This window comes from Rhea americana, unplaced genomic scaffold (genome assembly GCF_003343005.1).
Source record: "Rhea americana isolate MKP2758 unplaced genomic scaffold, rheAme1 scaffold_75, whole genome shotgun sequence".
NCBI lineage: Eukaryota > Metazoa > Chordata > Aves > Rheiformes > Rheidae > Rhea > Rhea americana.
Genome location: NW_028186923.1, coordinates 3,212,616 through 3,234,922, shown reverse-complemented (window position 1 = coordinate 3,234,922; position 22,307 = coordinate 3,212,616). Strand labels below are relative to the sequence as shown.

The window sequence follows — 22,307 nt, the reverse complement described above, 5'->3', positions numbered from 1 at the left end:
CAGCTCTGCTTTCCAGGGAAACTGCATGCCCTTCCAGCTTCAGCGTGTAATAGCAGGCATGAACCTGCCAGAGGAGTAGGCAGCTGCCACACTCTCTTCCCTCCTCTTGGCCCCACTGGCAGTGCACACAACTCCACGCCGCTCCACTGCTTCCCAGGAGCAGCTGTGGTCAGCTGCTTTTTTCATGGCAGCATCTAAAAACTTCAGGGACACCTGGGTATAGATGATAACTTTGAAATGCTCTGCACAGTCCAAGACTGTGTCTCTGTCTGGCCTTCTGGGCAAACATCTAAAGGTGGCTTTTGGCATTGAGCAGAAAATAATACCTATCTTTGTGACTTCAAAGGGCAATSAGCTCAGTGAGTGAGTGGTTTATGTATTTAATGTGCCTTCAAGGCAATCACTACTACCATGCATTATGTACAACGCTGGCTTGCTAAACTGGGGATGTTGTCATCCAAATAAAGGTAGAATTTTTAAACTTATTTGCTTGTTGGGGTCAGGGTGTGAAGAGGAAACAACTGGCAGCTGCCTACAGACCAACAACCTAGGCTCACCTTTTCACAATACCAGCCAGAACTGACTCCGCAATTATCATGCCCGATGGTGACTCTGCTGAGGGGGCTGAGAAGAGCTGCTATCTCCACGTTAAAGAGATCTGTCCTGGCGCGCTCAAATTCGCCTCCCTCCAAGAAAATCTTCCCACTGTTCTTTAAACCTTTGGAGCCGTGGAGGATTACGTGGATCTTGGAGTTTGTGCCAGCCCCTCTGATATCTCCTGTCACTACAGCAACGTTGTACACAATACCTGAAGGAATCAGGAATTTGGTTAGGAAGAAAATAGGGAGGAGGAAAAAAAGGCTGAAAAACACAATTCTTGACTGAATTTACACTGGCTTTTGCTGATTTCCCATGCATCTTTTTTAGCTTTCAGCTTGCACACAKTGCAAAATTTTATTTGTTTTCATTCCAAACATACATCTGAGAAACACATCGCTGATTTCCTACTGTCCAAGAGAAACAGGTTCATGGTCACAAACTTGCTAGCRCATGGCTCACTGGAAGAAAGCCTGAGACTGTAGCTGTGGTGTTTTGATGTCCTTATTGCAGTGATAATTTGGTGAAAGCATGCAAAAAGTTGAACTGGCGACTAAGTTGCTTGATTTTCAGAGGTACCAAGCACCAGAAGGATGCTGAGAGGATAGAGGTGTTGCTCTCAACAGCTGGGGCAAGATGTTTAGCAGCACCACACTCTGGAAATGTGGGGCTGGCAGCCTCTGATGCTGCGGAAGCTAGCAGAACCTGTACTGCCACTGTGGGTCTTTAAGGATCTCAGCAAAGAAAAGTCTGGAAAAGTCTTTTTTCTTTCTTTTCATTTTCTTTTTTTTCTTCTGTTTTTTTTTAATCTCCAAATGGAAAAGTAATGCTTTCTAAAATAGAATTTATATGTATAAAAAACTGTTTTTTCCAGCTCTATCTGTTGGTTTAAGAAAGATATGAACTCTCTCTACGTGCCTTGCTTCCCAGAGGGCTCACYGATGGGCAGACCTTAGGCCTGTGGTATGGTATTGAGTAAGGAGACATTTCTTTAACTATAACAATGTTTTAGGGAGCATGCCTAAACAGTGAGGAACCAAGCTGAGTCCTGCCTAAATCACCCATAACTCTCAGTAAGGACAGTGGAAAAAAAAAGGAATGCCAGAACTCACTGTCTTACGAGCAATCCTGTCCTTCTTTAAAGTTTGCATTAAAAATTGCATTCAGGTACATTTTACTGTGCAAATGGAATATCTTCAACAGAACTTACGAGAGCAGAAAAAATGCACATTGACAAGTGTAAAACAATAAGGGAAGCTTTTAGTAAGGGAGCTGCAATCTTTTAGTTAGAAGACTTTTTCCCTCATCTTTCTATTTTTCACAACACGCATCATGTAATCAGATTTTCGTGCCCGGGCCACTTTCCAGCGCACACGCAGGGAGGCATGCAAAGATTGCAGATGTATAGACCTTGCAATGAAGTAAAGAGCACCTGTTAAGTGCATAGTCACAGTGTTTACCTTTCTGTTAATGAATAAATATAGGCAAAACACTATCCAAATCATCTTCTGCCTGGTGGTAATTTGTTTTACTGACTTTACATCCAGGTTTCCTTTAGCAGAGACATCATATTTGTCTGCCTCTGCTCTAATCAGGTTGTATAATCAAAAAGCCGGTTTTAGGGCTTGGCACTGCCTCTCTTGTTTTGTGAAAGGATCCATCATTCCCCAGCCCACAACCTGAAGCATAATATGGATTAYTGTGTAGCACCTTGGTGACTCTGGGAACAGCAATCCACTTTCTGAAGGCAGGCGAGTGACTTGCTAAAGTATGTGCTGAATCTTTCACCCTTTGCCCATCAGCCCTGCACAGCTTTGCCAGTGAGACGTGAAAGTGAGAAATGCAGTGGTAGCTGAGGGACTCTTGCATGAAACTGCCTGTCACCAACAGCTAGTCCACTCTAGGTCTCCCTGAGGCCAGGACATTCAATCTTCTAAGGCTAGAAACATCAGTTAGGCCTTTGTACCTTTGCTTTTCCCACCATGGATCCAGCATCCAAAGAYTTTACCTGTGGCTTCAGTGCCCCCTACAAGAATATCCCTCTGGATTTTCCCATCATCCTCATCTATAGCAAACCAGCGTCCAACTGGGAACTGGTACACGCACTTGTTGCCAATATCTTCAATGATCACCTAGGAGAAAAGAAACAGCTCTTTACAAAATGCATGCAAAAAAAGCAAAGGTGTTACAAGAGAGGGTGACAGAAGAGCAGAAGCTTGTGCATATTTTTCATTTCACCTGATATTTAATATTCAAGCTCATTCCTCTCCCCTCCCTAATTAGAACTGTTAGAATTTCAGACAATCAGCTTGTAAAAGTCAGAGTTTTTTTTTTCTTTTCTTTTTTGCTGTAGCGAACTCAGTCTGCATCTCTCGCAGTGTACGAGACCAAATGTTTCTGCTACCAAGACCAGCTGGCTGGCCTGCCTGCATTCTCTCTCGAGCCAGTTTGCTGGCTACTCCTCTCTGCTAAACCGAACAGCAGCTCTTCGTTCTGCTTCGGGAACAGCCTGTCTTCGTTCCCGTTCAGTTTTAGGGCCATGCTATGAAACAGCACCAATGAATTTTAGGGCAAATCAAGATCCCTGGACCAGCTTGCGTGAGCTAGTAATATTAGCTAATTCCACTCAGTTACTGCGGTATGGGACCACGTGCAAAGACAGCCATGAAACCTTGCGGTAGGGATAGTTTCTAATTTGGAAGCTCTAGGCTCTTGGTCCCGCTCTAGAGCAATGTTCTGCTAGAACAAACTAGGGAATGTCTCCCTATTTAACACCAGATTAGGCCAGTGTAAACCCACTTGGATTTTCTTGCACCTCCTGTTGAAGCATTTGTTACTAGCACRCATCCCTGTTCCTGAAGCTTTCCACAGAATTACTGCAGTATTTTAGACAAGCAGCACAGAGTCCCAGGGATTTTCAGCCAGAAACGAAGAACTCAAAACCTCTGCTTGCCTCTATGGCTCAGAGAATGAAAATTCACTATTAGGGGTAGAAGGTCATTGCCACATTTGTCTACCTTCAGAGCTAACAGGGAGAATATGAAACCCATCCTTCGTGAAATATTTGTGAAACGATTCTGTGGGAACCTGAGGTTCCCGATGCGTCACTCGCCTCACGCTGTACTGTTGCCTGTAGACCTACAGATTCTCRTTGCACCTCTGTGTACATGGACCACGGGGTCTGCCAGGGTCAGGACTGTCAGCATGTGCTGACAGGGCAGTGCTTKCTGGAGCACTAAAGACTAAACTACATGAGGTTTAGGAGCAATATCAACACTCAGATTCCTCTCTACCAGCCTGACACACTTTGTGTTCATGTTAATGTTTTTATTCATATATTTAGGGGCAGAAAACCAGCTCTAAGCTACACTGACAACATAAGAAACATGAGAAGAACCTCTAATGATGCTTAGCAAGTTTCAACGAGTAACAACACTACAGTTCTCAAATCCTGGAGCAAATTAGAGAAAAAACATCTACCAATTGTTCAGGATAACTGGACTGTGGTTTAGTTTGTTCCTCCAAACTTCCAGCTGTACTTACAAGGAAAGAGCTGCCTTTTACTTACTTAATCACAAATATCTCAGTGGTTACTGTGGCAGAGCATAGGATTAATAGTTTGGTTGCAACTGGTCACTACTTGGGCTTTGGGACTAAAGTGACCTAATCAGTATGAAAATCAAATCATTCAGACTTCATTTGTACTGTTAGAACAAGGTTCTTTTTCTGAGTTTTTTTTCCCCCCTTCTTATTACAGGAAGCCCAACAGCTTTGTTTTTCATCTTCTGCATTTTTCATGGACAGTCAATATAACAACTTCTAGTGCAGGGTATGGGGATGATAGAAAAGCATGTGCTAATATTTGCATTTGTAGTACATCAAACCGTCCTGTTATTGAGGTTTTACAAATTTGGGTCAGATCTTCAATGGATTAGAGCCAACTATGTTAAACTACACCAGCACAGGAAAGAAAATGAGATTAGAGGAAAGACTCATTGATTCCTCCTTTTACAATATTTTTTCAGCCATTTCACTAAAAGCTGCAATGCCTTCATGCCTTAAAGCAGGAGATTAAAATGTGGAGGCAAGTGGGAGTGGAAGACAGGTGTCTTTGTGGCAGGAATATATCTTTTGCTGTGCCAGTGAAAAATCCCTTAAATTTGGCCAAGCTGAAAGAGTTTGCAAATTTCTGGTGTGAATAAACTCGGGAGGTATTTCTTAGAGTCTAGTATCTTTGCTGTCTTGGTAATGATTTAAGCTGATAAAGTCACGGAGGCTTGGAGGCCCCAGCTTTGAGAGTGCCCCTCGTCTGTTAAAAGAAGCTGTGCAGCGACTGGTGCAGGAGAAACAAGATTAAAACAGATGAATTCAAGTTCTAACAGCTGGATTTTCTCACTGCCATAACATCCCCTGAGATGACGGACAATTTACTTACACTCAGCATGTCCCTTATTTTCTAGCTACCCCATTTTAAGTGAGCACGTAGAAGCAGTGGGCTGAACACACGGAGTGCGCTGTGGACCCAGCCATCCCCCTGTGTCCCTCTCCGCCGATATCCAGACATTTCTTGGCATCAGACCACTGGGAGGGTAAAAAGTGAGACATTTTGATCCTAGAACATCCTTATGTTAAACGTCTCCTAAGGAATAACTAACCTTTGCAAGGAACCAGCCGGCAGAGCCACCCTTGTTATTATGGCCTATGTTAATTTTTCTTAATCTCCCCAGGTTCGGAGCATCAAGTGTGAACTTGTCCTCTGCTCCTTTCTCAAAGTTGTCTTTGTCATTGTCCAGTTTCCTCACACCTAAAAAATAATCAAAATAGCCAAGGAGGAAGGAAAAAAAATCATTGGCACGTGCATTTTTGTAAATAAAGAAATATTTAGGAATGTCACCACTGTGACTGGGCAAACACCCTACAGGTGCTGACTTTCTCCAACCAGGTTTCAAGGTAAACACACAAGATTTTATATTCTAATAAAAAAGCACCTTTTCTTGAGCACACAAAAGAACTGGATTTTCACACTAATGTCATAATTACTTACAGCCCTCAGCATTTTCAAAAATATATATCCAGATGGCTCTTACATTTTTTCCTACTATCATACACTCCTTTTATTTTTAATGTCTTCAAAAATTTCCAAAATGTTTCAAAAGGGTTTGACCACAGGCTGCAGATTTTGACATTTGAGGAGAAAGGATTTTTTTTCCCTGCATTATACAGGAAGGATTTATGCACAAATTAGGATCCAGCCTGGGACATGGGCTTTTCTTGACCTCGCAGGAGCTTGCCTGTATGAGAAGTATTAAAGCGCTGATCGCTGGTGCAACCAACCCRGTTATGGTGCTGGTTACAGTACAAGTGGGATCGAATCTGCCAAGGCAACCTGCAAATTCAGYGCAGGGAAAGGCAGCACAGGGCGATTCATCCCACCTCTCTCTGAAGGGGATGAATCATTTTCTAAGGGTGTCGCTTCTCTATACTGATTTGACAGGGTGCCTGGACAACCAATGTGGATTTAGACACCCACCTTCAGATCTCTGAAGTGAGACCAGATGAATCCCCTTGTAAAAGCCTGCAGACTTAATCAAGGATGAAACCCATCCACTAGGTTTTATAATCTGTTCAAGGATGCTTGGCAGGCATAATATCATTATTCCTTGAATCTGACATGATAGAAGAGAGAGTATTTGCTATTTGGAGCTCCAGGATTTCCGTCTGCTTCTTTCAAAGGCAGAACYCAGAGATTTTGGTCTAGGTGCATCTTTTATTATTATTCAGTTAAAAAGCATCATTTAAAAAATTAAATTCAAGTGCCTGGATCCCTGTTTTAGTATAACRTACATAAAAACAAAAAAGTAGTAACTATCACTGTTAAATCAAAGCCAGATAACACGAATGCTGGTTAGATTATCTTTCAAAATGGCCAGGCAGGCTCAGCCACAACCTGTGCCACACTGAAAGGACATCATCCCTCCTGCTTCTCAGAAAGGGTCTGACACCCAGCTCTCACCGCATGCACTACAAATAACACATTTATATCAAACCCTGTAGTGGACTGGCACCTATTGCACTGGCTCATGCTTTTTCTTAGGATTTGTGTTCTGGTGGTAGGTGATCACAGACACGCTCATAGTCCAGCTGCAACTGCTCCTCTGCAGATGCAGCTTGGGGTTACTGTGGATGTTAGAAACCCTAGAGCCAACAACATCATTTGTTGTGCCTTCGCTCAGCCAAATTTTTCTGCATTTGCCAGATTGCTGCTGTGTGTTATTCAGATCATAGGCCTGCAGAGCAGGAAGAAATATTTTGGGAAGTGATTTGCATTTGAATACCTGTGTCTCCTTTCTCACCGAAGATATTAATGAAGACATCTGCATCTGTTCCGCTGCCGCTAACATCACCAGTAAAAACTCGGACCACATATTTGTTTACTGCAAGGAGAGAGGCAGAAATCCCAATACATTAATAACACAAGCTACAGTTTGATACAAAACAACAGTACAAATCAGTTCATGCTGTGCTCTACTGTCTGGGAAGCATGTCTGAACCATGTCTCCTGGATTGTGTATGCTGATCCCGAAATCATTTTTCTCTTCTCCATGAGATGAATAAAATCCATAGACAGAGCTCTGATACTTYGGGTATTCACTGCCCAGAGCAAGAGGAACAGATCACTCAACTCCTGGTCTTGATGTTGAAAGTTCAAATAGATGAGACAAAGGTGCGAATGTTGATGTTGATACATAGCCATTAAATGAACCCAGACCTACACACTGGCCTTGCTTTTTCCAAAACATCTTTGAGTCATGCAGACAGCCAGCTGCCCAGGTTTAGGTCTGGCCTCACCAGGCTGAATGTTGTCCTAGACATATTTTTGCATCTTAGTTAATGTTAAACCTGCCTGGTGAAAAATATTTTGAAGAAAAGTCAGTCACATTGCACAACTGCAAAAACTTGGAGGGGCCCACCCTGTTACTCTGTCTAGTTGATAAAACAAACAGACACAAAAAAATAAAATCTAGTATTTTGCATTTTATGAGACAGTAAGAATAAAGCCCATGAGCAATGTCACTCCAGTCTTCAAAAAGGGCAAGAAGGAGGACTCAGGCAACTATAGGCCGGTCAGCCTCACCTCCATCCCTGGAAAGGGGGATAGAACAGCTCCTTCTGGATGTCATCTCCAGACATATGGAAGAAATGAAGGTGATCAGGAGTAGCCAGCATGGATTCACCAAGGGGAAATCTTGCTTAACCAACCTGATAGCCTTCTATGATGGAATGACTGGCTGGGTAGATGAGGGGAGAGCAGCGGATGTTGTGTACCTTGGCTTCAGCAAGGCTTTTGATACTGTCTCCCATAACATCCTCCTACATAAGCTCAGGAAGTGTGAGTTAGAGGAGTGGACAGTGAGGTGGGTTGAGAACTGACTCAAAGGCCAGCCCTGGTGAGGCCTCATCTCGAGTACTGTGTCCAGTTCTGGGCTCCCCAGCACAAGAGAGACATGGAGCTACTGGAGAGAGTCCAGCRRAGGGCTACAAAGGTGATCAGAGGGCTGGAGCACCTGCCCTASGAGGAACGGCTGCGAGAGCTGGGCCTCTTCAGCCTGGGGAAGAGAAGACTGAGGGGGGATCTGATCAACGTGTACAAGTACCTGAAGGGAGGGTGTCAGGAGGATGGGGACAAACTCTTTTCAGTTGTCCCGTGTGACAGGACAAGAGGCAATGGGCAGAAAYTGAAGCACAGGAAGCTCYGCCTGASCGTGAGGGGGAATTTCTTCCCTGTGAGAGTGACRGAGCMCTGGCACAGGTTGYCCAGAGAGGTKGTGGAGTCTCCTTCTCTGGAGATCTTCAAGGCCTGCCTGGATGCAACCCTGTCTACCATGCTGTAGGTGACCCTGCTGAGCAGGGGGGGTTGGACTAGATGATCTCCAGAGATCCCTTCCAACCCTACTGATTTAGTGATTCTGTGATGTTACACGGGGCATGGCACTAAGGAATGCAAAAATCGTGGGTGGGCTTCATATACAACCATTTCACCTGCTCCACACTAGTGAGTTTGAGAGGCAGGTTCTTGGAGGGATCAGGATGGGACTAAMCTGGCTCCAATGGATGGCAAGGGTAAACTCAGCTTCTACTAAAATMAGTGAGAAATCTTCCATGGCTGTCAACATGACTACATTTAGGGCAAATATGAACAACTTTCGAAATCTACCACTGAAGCCTGTGTGCTTGGTTGTCTAGCTACCTTGTTCCTTCCAGCAGGCTCAACCCTGCACAGAGCCAGTCACAATGCTGGAGACAGACAGCTAAACACACACCAAACCTGGTAAAGAGAAATGCAAAAKCTACTAATGAACAACACGTGACTATACATGCCCTCAGCGAAGAATGTGCTATACTCTGCATTACTGAGTCCTGGTTAGACGATGCAGCAAGCTCTGAGATACATCACTTCTTCCCTTTTGACTCTTGGGCGCAGTGTGTGTGCAGAAAGGACAAGCRCACAAGCCATATCTCACCTATCTCCCTCACAAAAATAAAATTCAAAGTATCTGCCATAGGTAAGGCAAATTCTTTACAAYGTTCATCTGGTTGCAGACACCGAATCCAGAGCTAATCACAATTTTTACCCACATTTTCTGATCACASCAACCAAAGTATGAACTGTCTCAGCTAACTTTATTGGCTCATTTTCCCGAGATTTCARTAAACAAAGCTACAAATGCTAAAGCTTCAAAATTCACTTCCTGCCCTAAGACAATTCAATTCAGGAAACCAGTTACTCACTGGACCTGTTCTTTAGCCTAGATAGATGACAGAGGACATTAAAGTTCAGCCTGAGTCTTGGCTAGATAATCATCTTGTTGCAATAATGATGAAAGATTTTACCTTTTAGAGAAGTGGAAATTTCTAACTGTTCACCTAAGAGTGCCAGTAAACTGCAAAGTTTATTCAAATCCTTTAGAAACACAGCCCTTGGCAAATAATATTCTTTGCAATCTATCTTAAGCCAGCAAGGTTCACTCTCAAATGGACTGTTTTGTCCCATCATCCCCACAAAGCTCTGTGGCCTTCTGAGCCTCTTAAGAGGTAGAAAACAAAGCACAAATATATATAAAAATGTATATACATATATATATCCCAGAGGATGTGTACGAGCAGTGTTTTTAAAAGCCAACAGCTAATCTCTGCGGACACCAGCATTCACTAGGTCTGTTTTCACTCGGCACGTTCTTGGGAAACAGCTTTTCCTGGCTGCCTCAGCCACCCATCCCGCGTTCGATGCATGACACCCAGTCATGGCTCAGGTTGGAGACTCCTTTGCCAGGTGCATCCACCCACAGTTAGGGGAGAAGCATGTCTAGGCTTCCCAGCCAACACTGGGAATAAGTTTTCCCTGGAGCTRTGGACCATCACAGACCCCTGGGTTACTGCTCACAGAGGGAGGCACCTGCCTCTTCCACCATAAACAAATCCTAGCATATGTTAAAAATTTTTGCTAAAAAGCAGCAGGCACTTTGGCACACACGGTCGCCTGGAGGCAAAGGTTGCAAGACCAACGTGCAAGAAGCAGCTGTTGGACCATTCCCTGAATTACAAGCATGTGCTCAGCTCCTCGAGTTAGGGCCACAGGGCAGACCCCAAACAGAAGAGGAAATGGTTTAATGAACGTGCTCTGAAAAGGCTAAAAATTGATCTGACATTCTTGGCGCCCTGTCACAAAACCAGCCAACACAGATAAAATAATAATGATAAAAATGCAGCAAGTAATAAATAACAAGGATAGAGCTGGGCTCAGAAAATGCCTTAACATTTCTCTTCAACTCCTTTCCTTCAGTTCAAGAAGCGCTAACAACCTTCTAAATATGTGCCAACCTCAAAGAATCTTATTTGCATTAGCCAAGGATAGAGCTACCACAATTTACAACTCCCATTTGGCTACTAAACTGCTCTAACTAAAAGTGACCCTTTGTACATTGGGATCTTCAATCACAGACCACATTTTTCARAACACTTTGCTCCATGCACCTCCTCTGCAATATTTATGCTCATGTCAGTGATTAATTTTCTACTCTTCTTTTCAGGGGCCAGAAGAGCCTGATGGGATAAAAGGATCCACAAAAGGAAAAGCATCAGTGGCTGAAGTTAGATTGCCACTGTAGGATCAGGCTTTAGGTCTCTAAAATATAGACCAGAAGGATACCTGAACACATGCAGAGCATCAAGGAGGACATGCAGAGAACAGAGAAACACTGGTATAATTCTGTGCCAGATCCAAAGCTTGAAAGGTTTTGCCAACAGCTCTRTAATTCAAATCTAAGGTATACAGTGTCATGAATTGACAACCTGCTTGGAAAACCAATACTGTGCTACAAGAGCTTCTCTCTGTCCCCTAAAATATAGTGGGGCTGCAGTATACAGCACTAAGCTTGGATGCCTCTTTTCCTTGCAGGTGTGTTGCAAAGCTACTGCAGGAGTGTTTGCACTACAAGGGAAGTATTTATACTAAGAAGTTTTCCCCTTTTTCATGTTCCCAGCTCTGAAACTGTATCCACACAGATCAGTCCCCATACCTGCCCCTCACACCTCTGAGCAATTCAAGACCTAGCCATAGCAGATAGAGTAGCACTTCATTCTGCCCAGGGGTCCTTCTGCACTTCACATATCAGTGTACCTTCCAGAATTAAATGGTGGAGGTGCAAATTTAAATAGAAGGGGATGCTGCATCTTGAAAAGGCAGTGAGGATTCAGCTGCTAGCAGCACGCAGCAAAAGGCTGTCATTGCAGCCTGGCAGCAATCTGGCTGAAGTCAAGTACTCTTCATTTTAAACATGGGTGGATGTTGTTCCTTATTCTGCAAGCCCTTAATCATGCATTTTTGAAAACAGTAACATCATCTTTTTCAAAAATATCCACTTGGCTTTTTTTAATCTTAGTGCACAGCTCAGAGTTCATCTGTAAAATAGAGATCAACATGTTGCCTGGAGATTTTTCTCTGGATGCTTCTCCTAGCACCAGAAACATGCAAAATGCTAATGAACGGCTGATAAAAGCTGTGACTCCATCTAGCTGTGTAGGCTCACTGCGGCACAGTCGTTGGGAAGGGAGCTTTCCTTGAACTGAAATTAGCAGCATCAGAGGCAARAACTGCAAGATGCTGCAAACCTGACAGCTCAAAAAAATTTAGTGGCAAGAGCCGTAACTGTTTTCTCCTGTCCATCCTCTCTCCTCCAGCCTGGCCATCTCAGGAAGGCACCGGCAGTCAGTGCCAAGACGCTGTCCCTGGGAAGCAGCGGGGCAGCACTAACTGATATGACCCTGCTGCATTAATTTAGCAGAGGTGTGACAGGCGAGCAGCTTGTCTGTCACTAATCAACTCAGCCACAGCTTTCAGCAGCTGAAAGGGAAGATTAATATTCCACCGTGAGCTAGATTCAGTTCCTTTCCACYGAGAGCCAACGGGTTTATTTTTGTGGAGGAGAACAGTGAAGGGCTGCAGGGACACACAGCACGGCACTGCGCCCAGGAGGAAGGCCATGGGGCTGCAGCCCTCACTTCTAGGTCCTCCCTGACATCTCCATCCCAAGGATGTAGCGTACAACACTAACAGGACACCCTGCCCATGTTCTCCTCATCCAGCCCACACCTCCCCTGGGTGCTCTCATCTACCATCTCCCCTGCCTATGACCATGGAAAATGCATGGACATATCCCAGCCAAACTTGAGGGCCATTTGGTTATTTCCCCCTTTGGTTAAACTCAGGCCTTCCTTCCACCTTCAAATTTCAACTGACTGCTCAGCTGTGCRACATTCAGCTGTTAATGCAATTTATTTAGCAATACCATATCCTGGTCACTTGAAATGCTGCAGGATGGAGTTGCCTGAGGAAATCCTGCGGCTAGTATTATTTGGGGCACTAGATAGCAAATTCACAGACAAGCTGATGAATTCATAGCAGCGGGAGCACCAGATCCAGGTAGGGAAACAAGGCCAACCATGTTCCACTACGGAGAGCTACCACCTCCCACAGGGCACAGCAAGCTCGCTGTAGGCATCTCTGCCCGTCTCCCTCGTACATGACCTGCAGTGGAGCAGGATGACAGCCCAGCATCCAACAGCTAAGAAACATCACAGCCATCAGAAGTAACATGTACTGAGTTAAAAGCAGGAGACTAAGCCATAGACAGTCCTAGATTCTCTTTGTAAATCAATTTTTAGCAATTATCTTTCTCTTTGCCAAGTGCCCCTAAGGGTAGCAACGTTTAAGATCCACCCTGTGCTGTTCAGCACTGAACAGGTGGGTTTGGGACCAGAGAAGGTGGAACAGGCAGGCAGGAGGCACCACTACTGTCTCTGAATTGTCTCAGCCAAAGAAATAAWTGTGCGGTTAGTATGAAAAGCAGAAGAACTAGTGCTGGAGGAGGCAGYGAGACAGCTTCAATACCTGACTCCACTGCAGCGTTTTTGCATGACCCTGGGAAGGTGGTTTAACTTCCCTGTGCCTCAGTTCCTTGCTGTCAGATCAAGTCAGTAATTCCACCCCAGAAATCCTCTGATGAAATATCTCCTCAATGGAGAGCATTTCTTCATCAAAACAAAAGCTTCTTTATACCGCTTCAGACAACGTATTTCTCAGCAACAGCTGGACTTCTTGGTTAGTGCAACCATTCAAAGGTTGGACAGCCCGTGGTTAGGGCAGACAGCTGCGAGGTGGAGTCCCCTATCCAACCTGCTGGATTAAGACCAAGAATTGCAATTTAATTCTCTTCCTTCCTAGGAGACAGCCTGCCCCCATCAGGCTAACATCTACAYGAGCTTCTCCCGGCCTGCTGGTGGAAACGTTGTATTTCATTTTCATACAACACCACGCTATCTCTGGAGCCTCTACGAATGCTGCAGCGAGAATAAAACTCACCCAGCCCTAATCATTGCACCTCTCTCTTCTGCAGCAGTGAGGACCCTAGAGATAACAAGGCGGAGGAGTTCAACAGGAGTGAGCTCTGCCTCCAAAGCGCAGCTCCGTGTTGCATAAAACAATTGCACGTGGTTAGGGAAGATCTTTCTGTCCCTCAGGGAAAGGATGGAATTGAAAAGATTGGTCAGGAGGTTTAGAGCTCAAGAGCAATTAATCTCTGTCAAGAGTAATCGATGGCTATCTTTCCTAACGAGCTGCACTTTCAGAGGTGAAGAACAGCTTCTTAAATGGAGGGTTCAGATGGGTTCAGGTGTGTCTGCGCATCGGTGGTGCACAAACTCAGGACCCCAGGCAGCCGCTCTCTCCACAAGCCTGCACTTAAGAGAGATTATTGCTACTGCCAAGGAAGCATAACCCATGGAAAAGGGAAATGATTAGATTTGCTTTCCTGAATACGACATTATTCTCAACTGCTGTCTCATGGTCTTCCTACCATCAGCTCAGCTGCTTGGTCTCCCCATCCAGCCYGGAGAATGCAAGATTCAGCCCCATTATGAGCAACTTTTACGTAAAATCAAAGCATGCATCAGGATGGTTAATATATTAGGATTCAACCTGGATCGTCCCTCTGCAGAACCTGAGAGAGGCAATCTACCCCATGCAGGAGTCTTTGCTTGTAGGATATGCTAAACTGATGTTCCTACTGCGACTTCAAAGTGATGATGACATATTGAAGTGAGCTTTAAAAGACCTTACTCAGAAGGCAAGAGCAGCTTAGCTGCAGAGGCATGGCGCTTTGCACAGGCAACCCTCCTCGTGACAGTGCCGTGGAAATCCCTGCTCACTTAATTCTCCAAGATTTCATGTTGTTTTTCATTAGTTCAGCCCCCAGGAAAAACACACACACACACACACACACACACACACACACACACACACACACAAACCCACAGACATTTCACAAAAGAAATATTCATTTCCCTCCCCTCCTGCTTCCCTGAGCCTGGTGCGTTCAAAATTGGGGAAATCACTGAAAAGAAACTCTTGGGTAAAATAGTTTTGCTGGGAATTAAGAGTAAACTAATTTTACAGTGTTGTTCAAAATTATATTATCATTGTACTTGAGTCTCACTTTTTATATGTAATACCTTTAAATGGAGTTTTAAATAGAGTTACTTTATTTCAAAACTGACAGTATAAAATAATTACAATAGTCAGATATAATTGGTCAAATTTGTGCCCATCTTCAGAGCTGTTCATTATCTATTTTATACTGGATACATGTAGCTCTATATACCAGCTGCACACAGAGATGGCTCATTCATTTCCAAACTTTTTTCTCTTGAAACAAGAGGTCCTTATTTATGTGAATTACAGGTCCCTATTTACATCCCATTTCTGAGCTCTGTGCATCTTGTCTTCCTTCTGGTTTACAAGCCATCAGCGTTTCTTTTCACGTCTAGCTTTTCAGTTCCTCCTTGCTCTTGCCCAGTTTTAGAGTTAAATCACCAGGCAAAAAGTACACTACAAAACCCAAATTGTTTTAGGCATGGTGGCCTAAGGGTATAAAGGGCAAAGTCTGTACAGGGAGTAAAATCCTTATTAGATCAACCGATCTAGTTAGGAAAAAAAAATAGACATTTTTGGATGCACGGTGTGCCTGACAGCATCACAGGTTTCTTCCAACAATATTAGTTGGGTAGTAGAAGATATTCCTCTGTTTAAAAACCTTGTTTATTGAATATCAGTATGCATCAAAGCCTCATCTTTAATATGGGTATTTTTCATTATTCAAAAATAAAGATTTTATATTTATTTTGTAAATATATTTAGCTGMATTGCCTGTGCTAGTTATACCCATTCTGTTCTCAATATAAATAAAGTTAATCTTCTCCTTTTTTCCTGACCCTCCAAATCCTCAGAAACACCTTTCTGGAGTGTTTTCTTTGTTGTTCATTAAGGTTTCCAGAACATGACAGCCCATTTTGAATCACAACCCAGGTGTGGCAGGAGAAGTCTCACTCTAAGCACACAAATCTCTCCAGATCTTACACTTTATAAAATGAGGCTATGAAGCCCATCAGATGTCATCTGCTGGTGTCTCACATCCAAAATGCTGGGGTTTTTTAATCATAGTTTCCARTACTAGAACATTATTGAGAAATACTGGCTGCAGCTCAGCTCAGATCCAATCCAACCCTTAGGCACATGCATCTCCCTTTGGGACAGGATGGACTTATCTACTTAGTCAAGCGTGTGCATCAGTACCTGATGCCCCAAGTGTTTTCTCAAGCCTGAACCAGGTCAGTAACTCATAAGTCTTCATCTCAGTCRACATTAAAACCTTGAACAACATACTGTAAAGTCTTACTATATGCTTCCTTCCCAGAAGGAATAAATAAAATAACTCATATTCCCAGCTCAAATATATGAGKTTTAGGTCCTAGTGGACCTAAAAAACTCAAAGAGTATCTGTGGCATGTTAACTTTATGTGCACTCACATAATGCTCTCAAAAGCATACCAGGCAGAGAAGCCAGTGTAGTTATATGGACCAATTGCCTTCATAATAGCATTTTAAGGAAACTGTTCTCYGGTTTTCATTGCCTGTGGTGTTCTTCTCTGACCCACCACAAACAAGGACCATTCCCGTCTCCTTGGGTGATCCCATTACACCTCTCCTAYATGGACAGACCAATTATTCAAGAAAATGCATAAAAGTCTAATGGATTGGGACTGACTTGAAACTTGATCAACTGAACATCTTTCTTTTTTAATTGTAATAAATATTGTTCTTATTTTTTTTAAGACTAACAGATTCTTATGCATTCTTTCCATGCATAAGAACATGGCACAACTCATCACTAATCAGCCTTTACAAGTGTTCAGTTTCCAAGTGCTTGTATAACATTCTAGGCATATCTTCATGGGCATAACAGTGCAGGGTRCAACCTCTCCAAAAGGCATAGTATACCAACCCTGAACCAGCCTAGAATTAATGCAACCACCAATSTTCTGCTTCAAAGCTGGTTCTTGTCACAGTGAGGCAGAAATCCCATGTCTGCCCACTAAAAGACCATGCACACTTACCCACAGCTACACCTAACCTGGGCTTCAGATCCATTTTTGCCATATGACTAGTAAAAATTAGAAATAACCAATGAACAATGCCTGGCACTTTTAAGTTGTASAATAATAAATGCAATGTAACCGAGTTGGGTGCTCCCGTTCTCAAGGTCCAGGTGCGCAACGTGTTGTGTCTGCCCTGCTCTTCAGAAGGATGCTGGATAACACATCCACTGTAAGCACCATCATTATTAATAGGCCAGATACGATTAAACTTTACCCAGAAAAGGTGTTATTACCATTGACATGAATGTAGTAGGTTCACAGTCTGAGGTCACACACACAGTTCTGTCATACTGGGAATACACAGCCTTGAAAGAGTTGGAAATGAAGTGCTGTCTGATGCACATTTACGGCCTGTTGTGTCCAGTCTTAAACAGTTTAGGAGTGCTGATGGCCAAGGAGCCAGGTGGAAATCAGTCCCTGGCTCTGAACTTTGATTGCAACAGCCAGGTTGGCAAGACTTGATAAAAATTTGACAGGTCAGGATTCATTTCAATTACACAAAATTCTACATTGGTTTTCAGGTATTTGAGCCCTAACATATATTTTTAAGCACCAGGCAGGTAAAACCCTCCTTTGGAAATGAATGTTGCTGCTTTTTCTCTGTCAAAGAGAGTGCTTGCAGAGAACTGCTTTGATAAAGGGGAGATTTTAATCTTTCAGTCCATGCTCAGGGCTAACATAGCACCTGGTCCTAGCCAACCTCAGCTTCTTTTGCAAACACAGACAAAATATAGCCTTGCCGAAAATATTCCAGCACTCCATCCTGAGACCCTTCAGCCCGGCCGAGCTCCAAATCTCAGGACTCCTTGCTTTCCAACTGGGAGGTAAAAGCTGTACACATCACATGCAGGGATGGAGAAATCTCCCCAWAGCAGTTCCCACCGGCAGTGCCGATCCCAGCCCTGAGGGACACCTTTTGCAACAGTGTGGGAACCACCACGGTGTGGACCATGAGTGTGAGAGACATGAGAATCCCCCTGTGGAATGACCTGAAGGCTTTTAATCCACAGTCTGCAGAGCACATTGTGACAAGAATATCTTGTTTTCCTTCCTTCATCCCTATTTCTCAGCCACAAAATTAAAAGATTGTGCCAAAATGGGAGAGGCAGATTAGTATCTTTTCCAATTCTATCTCTCTTCTCTCCTGAGCCTGGTAAACTGCCAACTTATCCTGAGTTTGGTTGTGTTTTTGGTGGCATGCCTGCACTAACAATCATATGGACTATCACTTAGATATTCCCATAGGCTGGTAAAACTTTTCACCACAAACAAATTGGGTTGCGAACAGAGAGGACTGCACGTATCAGGCAACAGGCTGGGAACGGGCTCCCACATTTCATTGGGTTTTGCACCTCCTCGGATCAATAGGTCTTGATCAATAGCACACCTWCAAGCTATTGCAAGTGCTCTCCTCTGCCAGCCACCATCTACTTTGGCAGGACCTCAGACACGCTCAGAGGTCCTAACCCCAAACCTGCAGCCCTCCAAGGAAAGCCTTCATCTTCGAGTCGGTCCCCAGCATAACGGCTCGGCCACAGTCAGGCAAACTGAAGGCTTCAGAAGCTCAAGGCAAGCAGCATAAGGCCGCGCAATAGCCCTTCCTTGTAATTAATACCTATAATGTAAGTTAATCCTGGCTGCCAATAGCAGCTGCTTGGTAAATAAGCCTGTGGCACTATCGCTGTCAAAGGGCCACGGGTATACGATGCCGTGCATATGAATGCAGGGAATAGAGGAGCATTCAAGCAGGAGCGCTTAAAATGTAACCTGCTCTCCTTGAGAAATGCGTGGCATTCAACAGGGAAAAGACAGGAGCTGTATTATTCAAATCGGTAAATGCAGTCACTCAGCTGTCTGCAATCATTAAGTCTTCCTGCCATCCCCAGCAAGTCTGTCTGGCTCATGAAAGGCACTCTTTTTTTTTTCTAGTTCAATTTTTCAACTGTATATTGGCTATTGCTAGGGAACATATTCTTTTCTGCCTTTCTCTCTTTTTTTATTTTTTTTTATTTAACACTTCTATTTCACCCTTAAATTAACCTCTTCAAAGCTCACAGCCTTATGGGTATCCACAAGCTCCCCTGTATTCCTCACCAAGAAAGAGGCTGAATCTCCTTATGACATGGGCAGGTTTTGGTCCAAACACCAATGAATCCCTTCAAATGCAAAGCCTCTACAGAGCTTCAGCGAAGCAAAATCTTAACAAAACAAAATCAGCGTACTTTTATCCAGTCCACCTCTCACACATATCACAGAAAACATGCGTGTCCCAGCAGTGACCTCCAGYTCAAAGTAAGAAGACAAATCCTCAGGACAAAGGTGATAGAGCTCTCTGGGAGAAGATCAAAAGCTGAAGATGTTGTAGGTGAGGGAACATGGAAAAAAAAGTTTTCCGGTTATCTCCAAAAAATGTGCCATACTGCAGCAGGAAATGGAGCATGAAAGCAAAGTGCAAAGCTAAAGTCTGTAAGATCGATGCCTGAATGGTTCACAGAGAAGAACTAAAGAAAGAAGGGAAACAATAGCTCAAGAAACATGACCAAAATGAAGACGAGAGCGATGCTGAACCCTGCTAATCAGAACACAGCCTTAAGAGGGAGCAAGGCACACAGCTACAGGCACAGAAAATCACCAAACCACATAATTACGCATTTATCTAGTAGCCTGGAAAACAYGAGTACTCTCAGAGTAAACACCTCTGTTAATCCATCTCAAAGAAAGAAACAAATTTAGGGCAAACAGCTTGCACATACAAAGGATATCRTCATGCTGTCTCATTTCAGACCTTTACAGATTCAGAGGGAGCCAAAATGAGTTCAGAYAAATTTTCCTTTGCAGTTGACAGGTCACCCAGCAGCCTGGGTGTATTTATCTTTCATTAATTATGGTTCAAGGGGAACGACAACCTGAGAGAGCTGAGCGACCCCTCTCCCCTTACAGATTCATACCTGCTGCCTGGAAGGCGTCCAAGCCTTCGCCCATGTCTCTGGCCTCAGCTCGACACCCCACATTTCCCTGAAAGAGCTGCAAAACTTGGTGCTTCAAAGCAGAATTTTCAACCCAGCCAGGGTGATGGGAACACACATGTTTCTGACAAATATATGGTTGCATCTCTTCTTTCATATCCTTAAGGTGGGGGACAATCTTATCTGTATTTGTCCTAGACATACGGCACCAAGCATATCGTCAGCAGTCAGTATATAACATCAAACCACGTCTCCAGAAGAGCAAACACTTGGGACTAGGTTCGCAGCTGGCAAAATACAAAGTTGCTTTAGCAATTTCCTTGGAGCTATGCTGATTTTTACCAGCTGAAATTTTAGCCCACTGATTTTTGCCTGCTGAGAGACAGGTGTCGAACAGTATGGAGGAAACCACTTACGTTCATTTGAATCAGCTCTCCCAGGCAGAAACAGTGATAAATTCAAAGAAATTCTTCTGCCGTTTAAAGATCTATTAAGATTGAATAGTTGATTTCCTCCTCGARGGACCTCTCTTTAATTGCGTATTGCTTTGACTCATACGGCACCTCCTCCTGACCCCTCAAGTATCTCTTAACTCTTCCATTTCATAGGCTGAATGGGTAAACGAGCAGTAAGGTCCTCAGCTCCAGCATTCACTGGGTGGGTTTTTGGCAGTGCATCTCCACACATTATCTCATTCCTCTATGGCAACCACTCTGGAGAATTTTGCATCTATAAAATGCTTCCACATACATTTTTTTGTCAATGGGTATTATTAGTGCATGCCAGCTCATGTGTATCCTTTAATACTTGCATCTTCAACATATTAAAACTGCCTTAGGAGGTTGAGTCTTACTAGCAGGGGGGGAATTGTCTAACGGTCCATGGACAAACAGCATCATGGCATATTGTTTCGATGTTAACCCTGAACAGAATCCTATTAAAAAATAACAATTCTTCGCCTTTCTAGAGCCGCTATCAATGCTCAAACCAGTATAATGCAGTYGGCATTAAACTGCTTTTTACAAAAAAAAGGCCTAAAGTGTCCATGTTGACAGCACTAGAGCAAAAAATTTACTACTAATTCTCAAAAAGATGTGATACTATCAAAAGCATGAGCTTCTCCTCTTTTCTACCAAACTGTGCCTTTCCTTTCTCTCTGATTTGTGCCTGGTGATGGGAACGCTTTGCTTTCCATGCACATAATCAGGCTTCCAGAAAGGAGTGGTGCATTGGTGAGGTCATGAGGAAAATACGACTTGGTTTCCTCATTAACAGTTGGAGCCAATCTGCCGACACACCACCTGAGGTTGATTTACTGACTCAACTTTCACATCTCGATCATCTTCCCACTCATGCACCGTACATCACCACATGGCCTACACACTGATATCAGTTTGGGAGTACATGTCTGGTTTGCAAGCTGCCTTGGCTTCATTTCAACATCCTTAGCTTAAAACCACTCTGAAAAACAGGCACCCGTTCAATATGGATATCATACACATTCAGTAAACTGGAGTTATACAGAGGGGTTGGCTTTTTTATGGAAATATACTGTAGGTCGTTACCAGAGCCTGGAAACACTTAACGTCATGCGCGGGATTGCAATGACACCATCTCTTCCAACAACGYATGGTGATACTGGCTACATCTTCTGGGGTGGGGTGCATCTCATGCATCTTTAGCCATTTAATCTATTTTAAAGTGGTCACCTGGGCTTATTCTGTACTCAGCAAATAAGAGAAATATCTCCACATAGTGATCCATCTCACCCAAAAATGTCAGGTCTACTGCTGGAAGAAAGACTTATCCTCTGGAGGCATCTTCCTGCATCTCTCTCCACTCTGCTTTTTCCATAGAGAAAACTTAAATAAATTAGCTTAGACTAAATTGTTAATTTTGATGTGGCTGAGGTCATCTGAAAGCAACCCTGCCCTTTCTGTCAAGAAACCAGAAAGTCAAGCTTTCGGGGAAACCCTTACTTTTAGGCACGTCCATGGGGTTCAGGCTGCCGATGAGATCCCTGACATACAGCCCGTCTCCATCCTCCTTGCTCAGCCAGTTGTTGCAAGGGAAGTAGAAACGGAGGTGAGGTCTGTTCATGTCCGTCACTATCACACGGTCGAGGAACCAGCCTGCGTTCAGCCCGGTGTTGTCATGCTCGATCCTAGAGCAGAAACAGACTGTGTGTGAGGGCCTGGATTTGGTGTTTCGATTAGGACTGGCTACCAGCGCAATAATTTAGTGGAATATTTTATTTAGGCAAAACTAGAGGAAGTATACCCCAACTGGCTGCTACGGCCTGGCTATCCAAAGCATTGCACAGGGCCCAGGCACCTCCGTGGGGTATTTTGTAACAGAGCAACCCCCCACGCGTGTTCGTGGGCAGGTGTCGCGCGTGCGTGTTGCGCTGCCCTCTGCGAGGGCACGCACGCAAACACGCGCACACGTGAACGCTCGTTCGGCGTTTGCACTCGTTCGATTTATACTGTGCGTCTAAAACACCCGTAACAACCTCCCCTGCCCCACATCCCTTGCGCTTCCTTCTCTTCTTACCCCATTTTATCCACCTCTTCCCATTTTCCCAACTTTCTCCATATCGCATACTAATTTTTATTTTATATAGGTCAGTCAGGAGGCGATTAAACGTAACGATTACCATTTATATTACCCTAATTCAGCAAAAGGGACTGGCAA

At 43.9% G+C, this 22,307-nt stretch overlaps 1 protein-coding gene across 1 annotated transcript in view; it reads right to left on the bottom strand.

Moving 5' to 3' along the window:
* The window catches only part of LOXHD1 (lipoxygenase homology PLAT domains 1), a 139,812-nt gene that overhangs the window by 95,286 nt on the left and 22,219 nt on the right, over positions 1 to 22,307 (bottom strand). The window contains exons 4-8 of the mRNA XM_085322174.1: positions 21,593 to 21,777; positions 6,933 to 7,031; positions 5,253 to 5,401; positions 2,606 to 2,729; positions 558 to 808 (exon numbers count right to left, since the gene is read on the bottom strand). Coding sequence (XP_085178300.1) covers positions 558 to 808; positions 2,606 to 2,729; positions 5,253 to 5,401; positions 6,933 to 7,031; positions 21,593 to 21,777 — 808 coding nt within the window. The remainder of the gene's footprint in view (positions 1 to 557; positions 809 to 2,605; positions 2,730 to 5,252; positions 5,402 to 6,932; positions 7,032 to 21,592; positions 21,778 to 22,307) is intronic.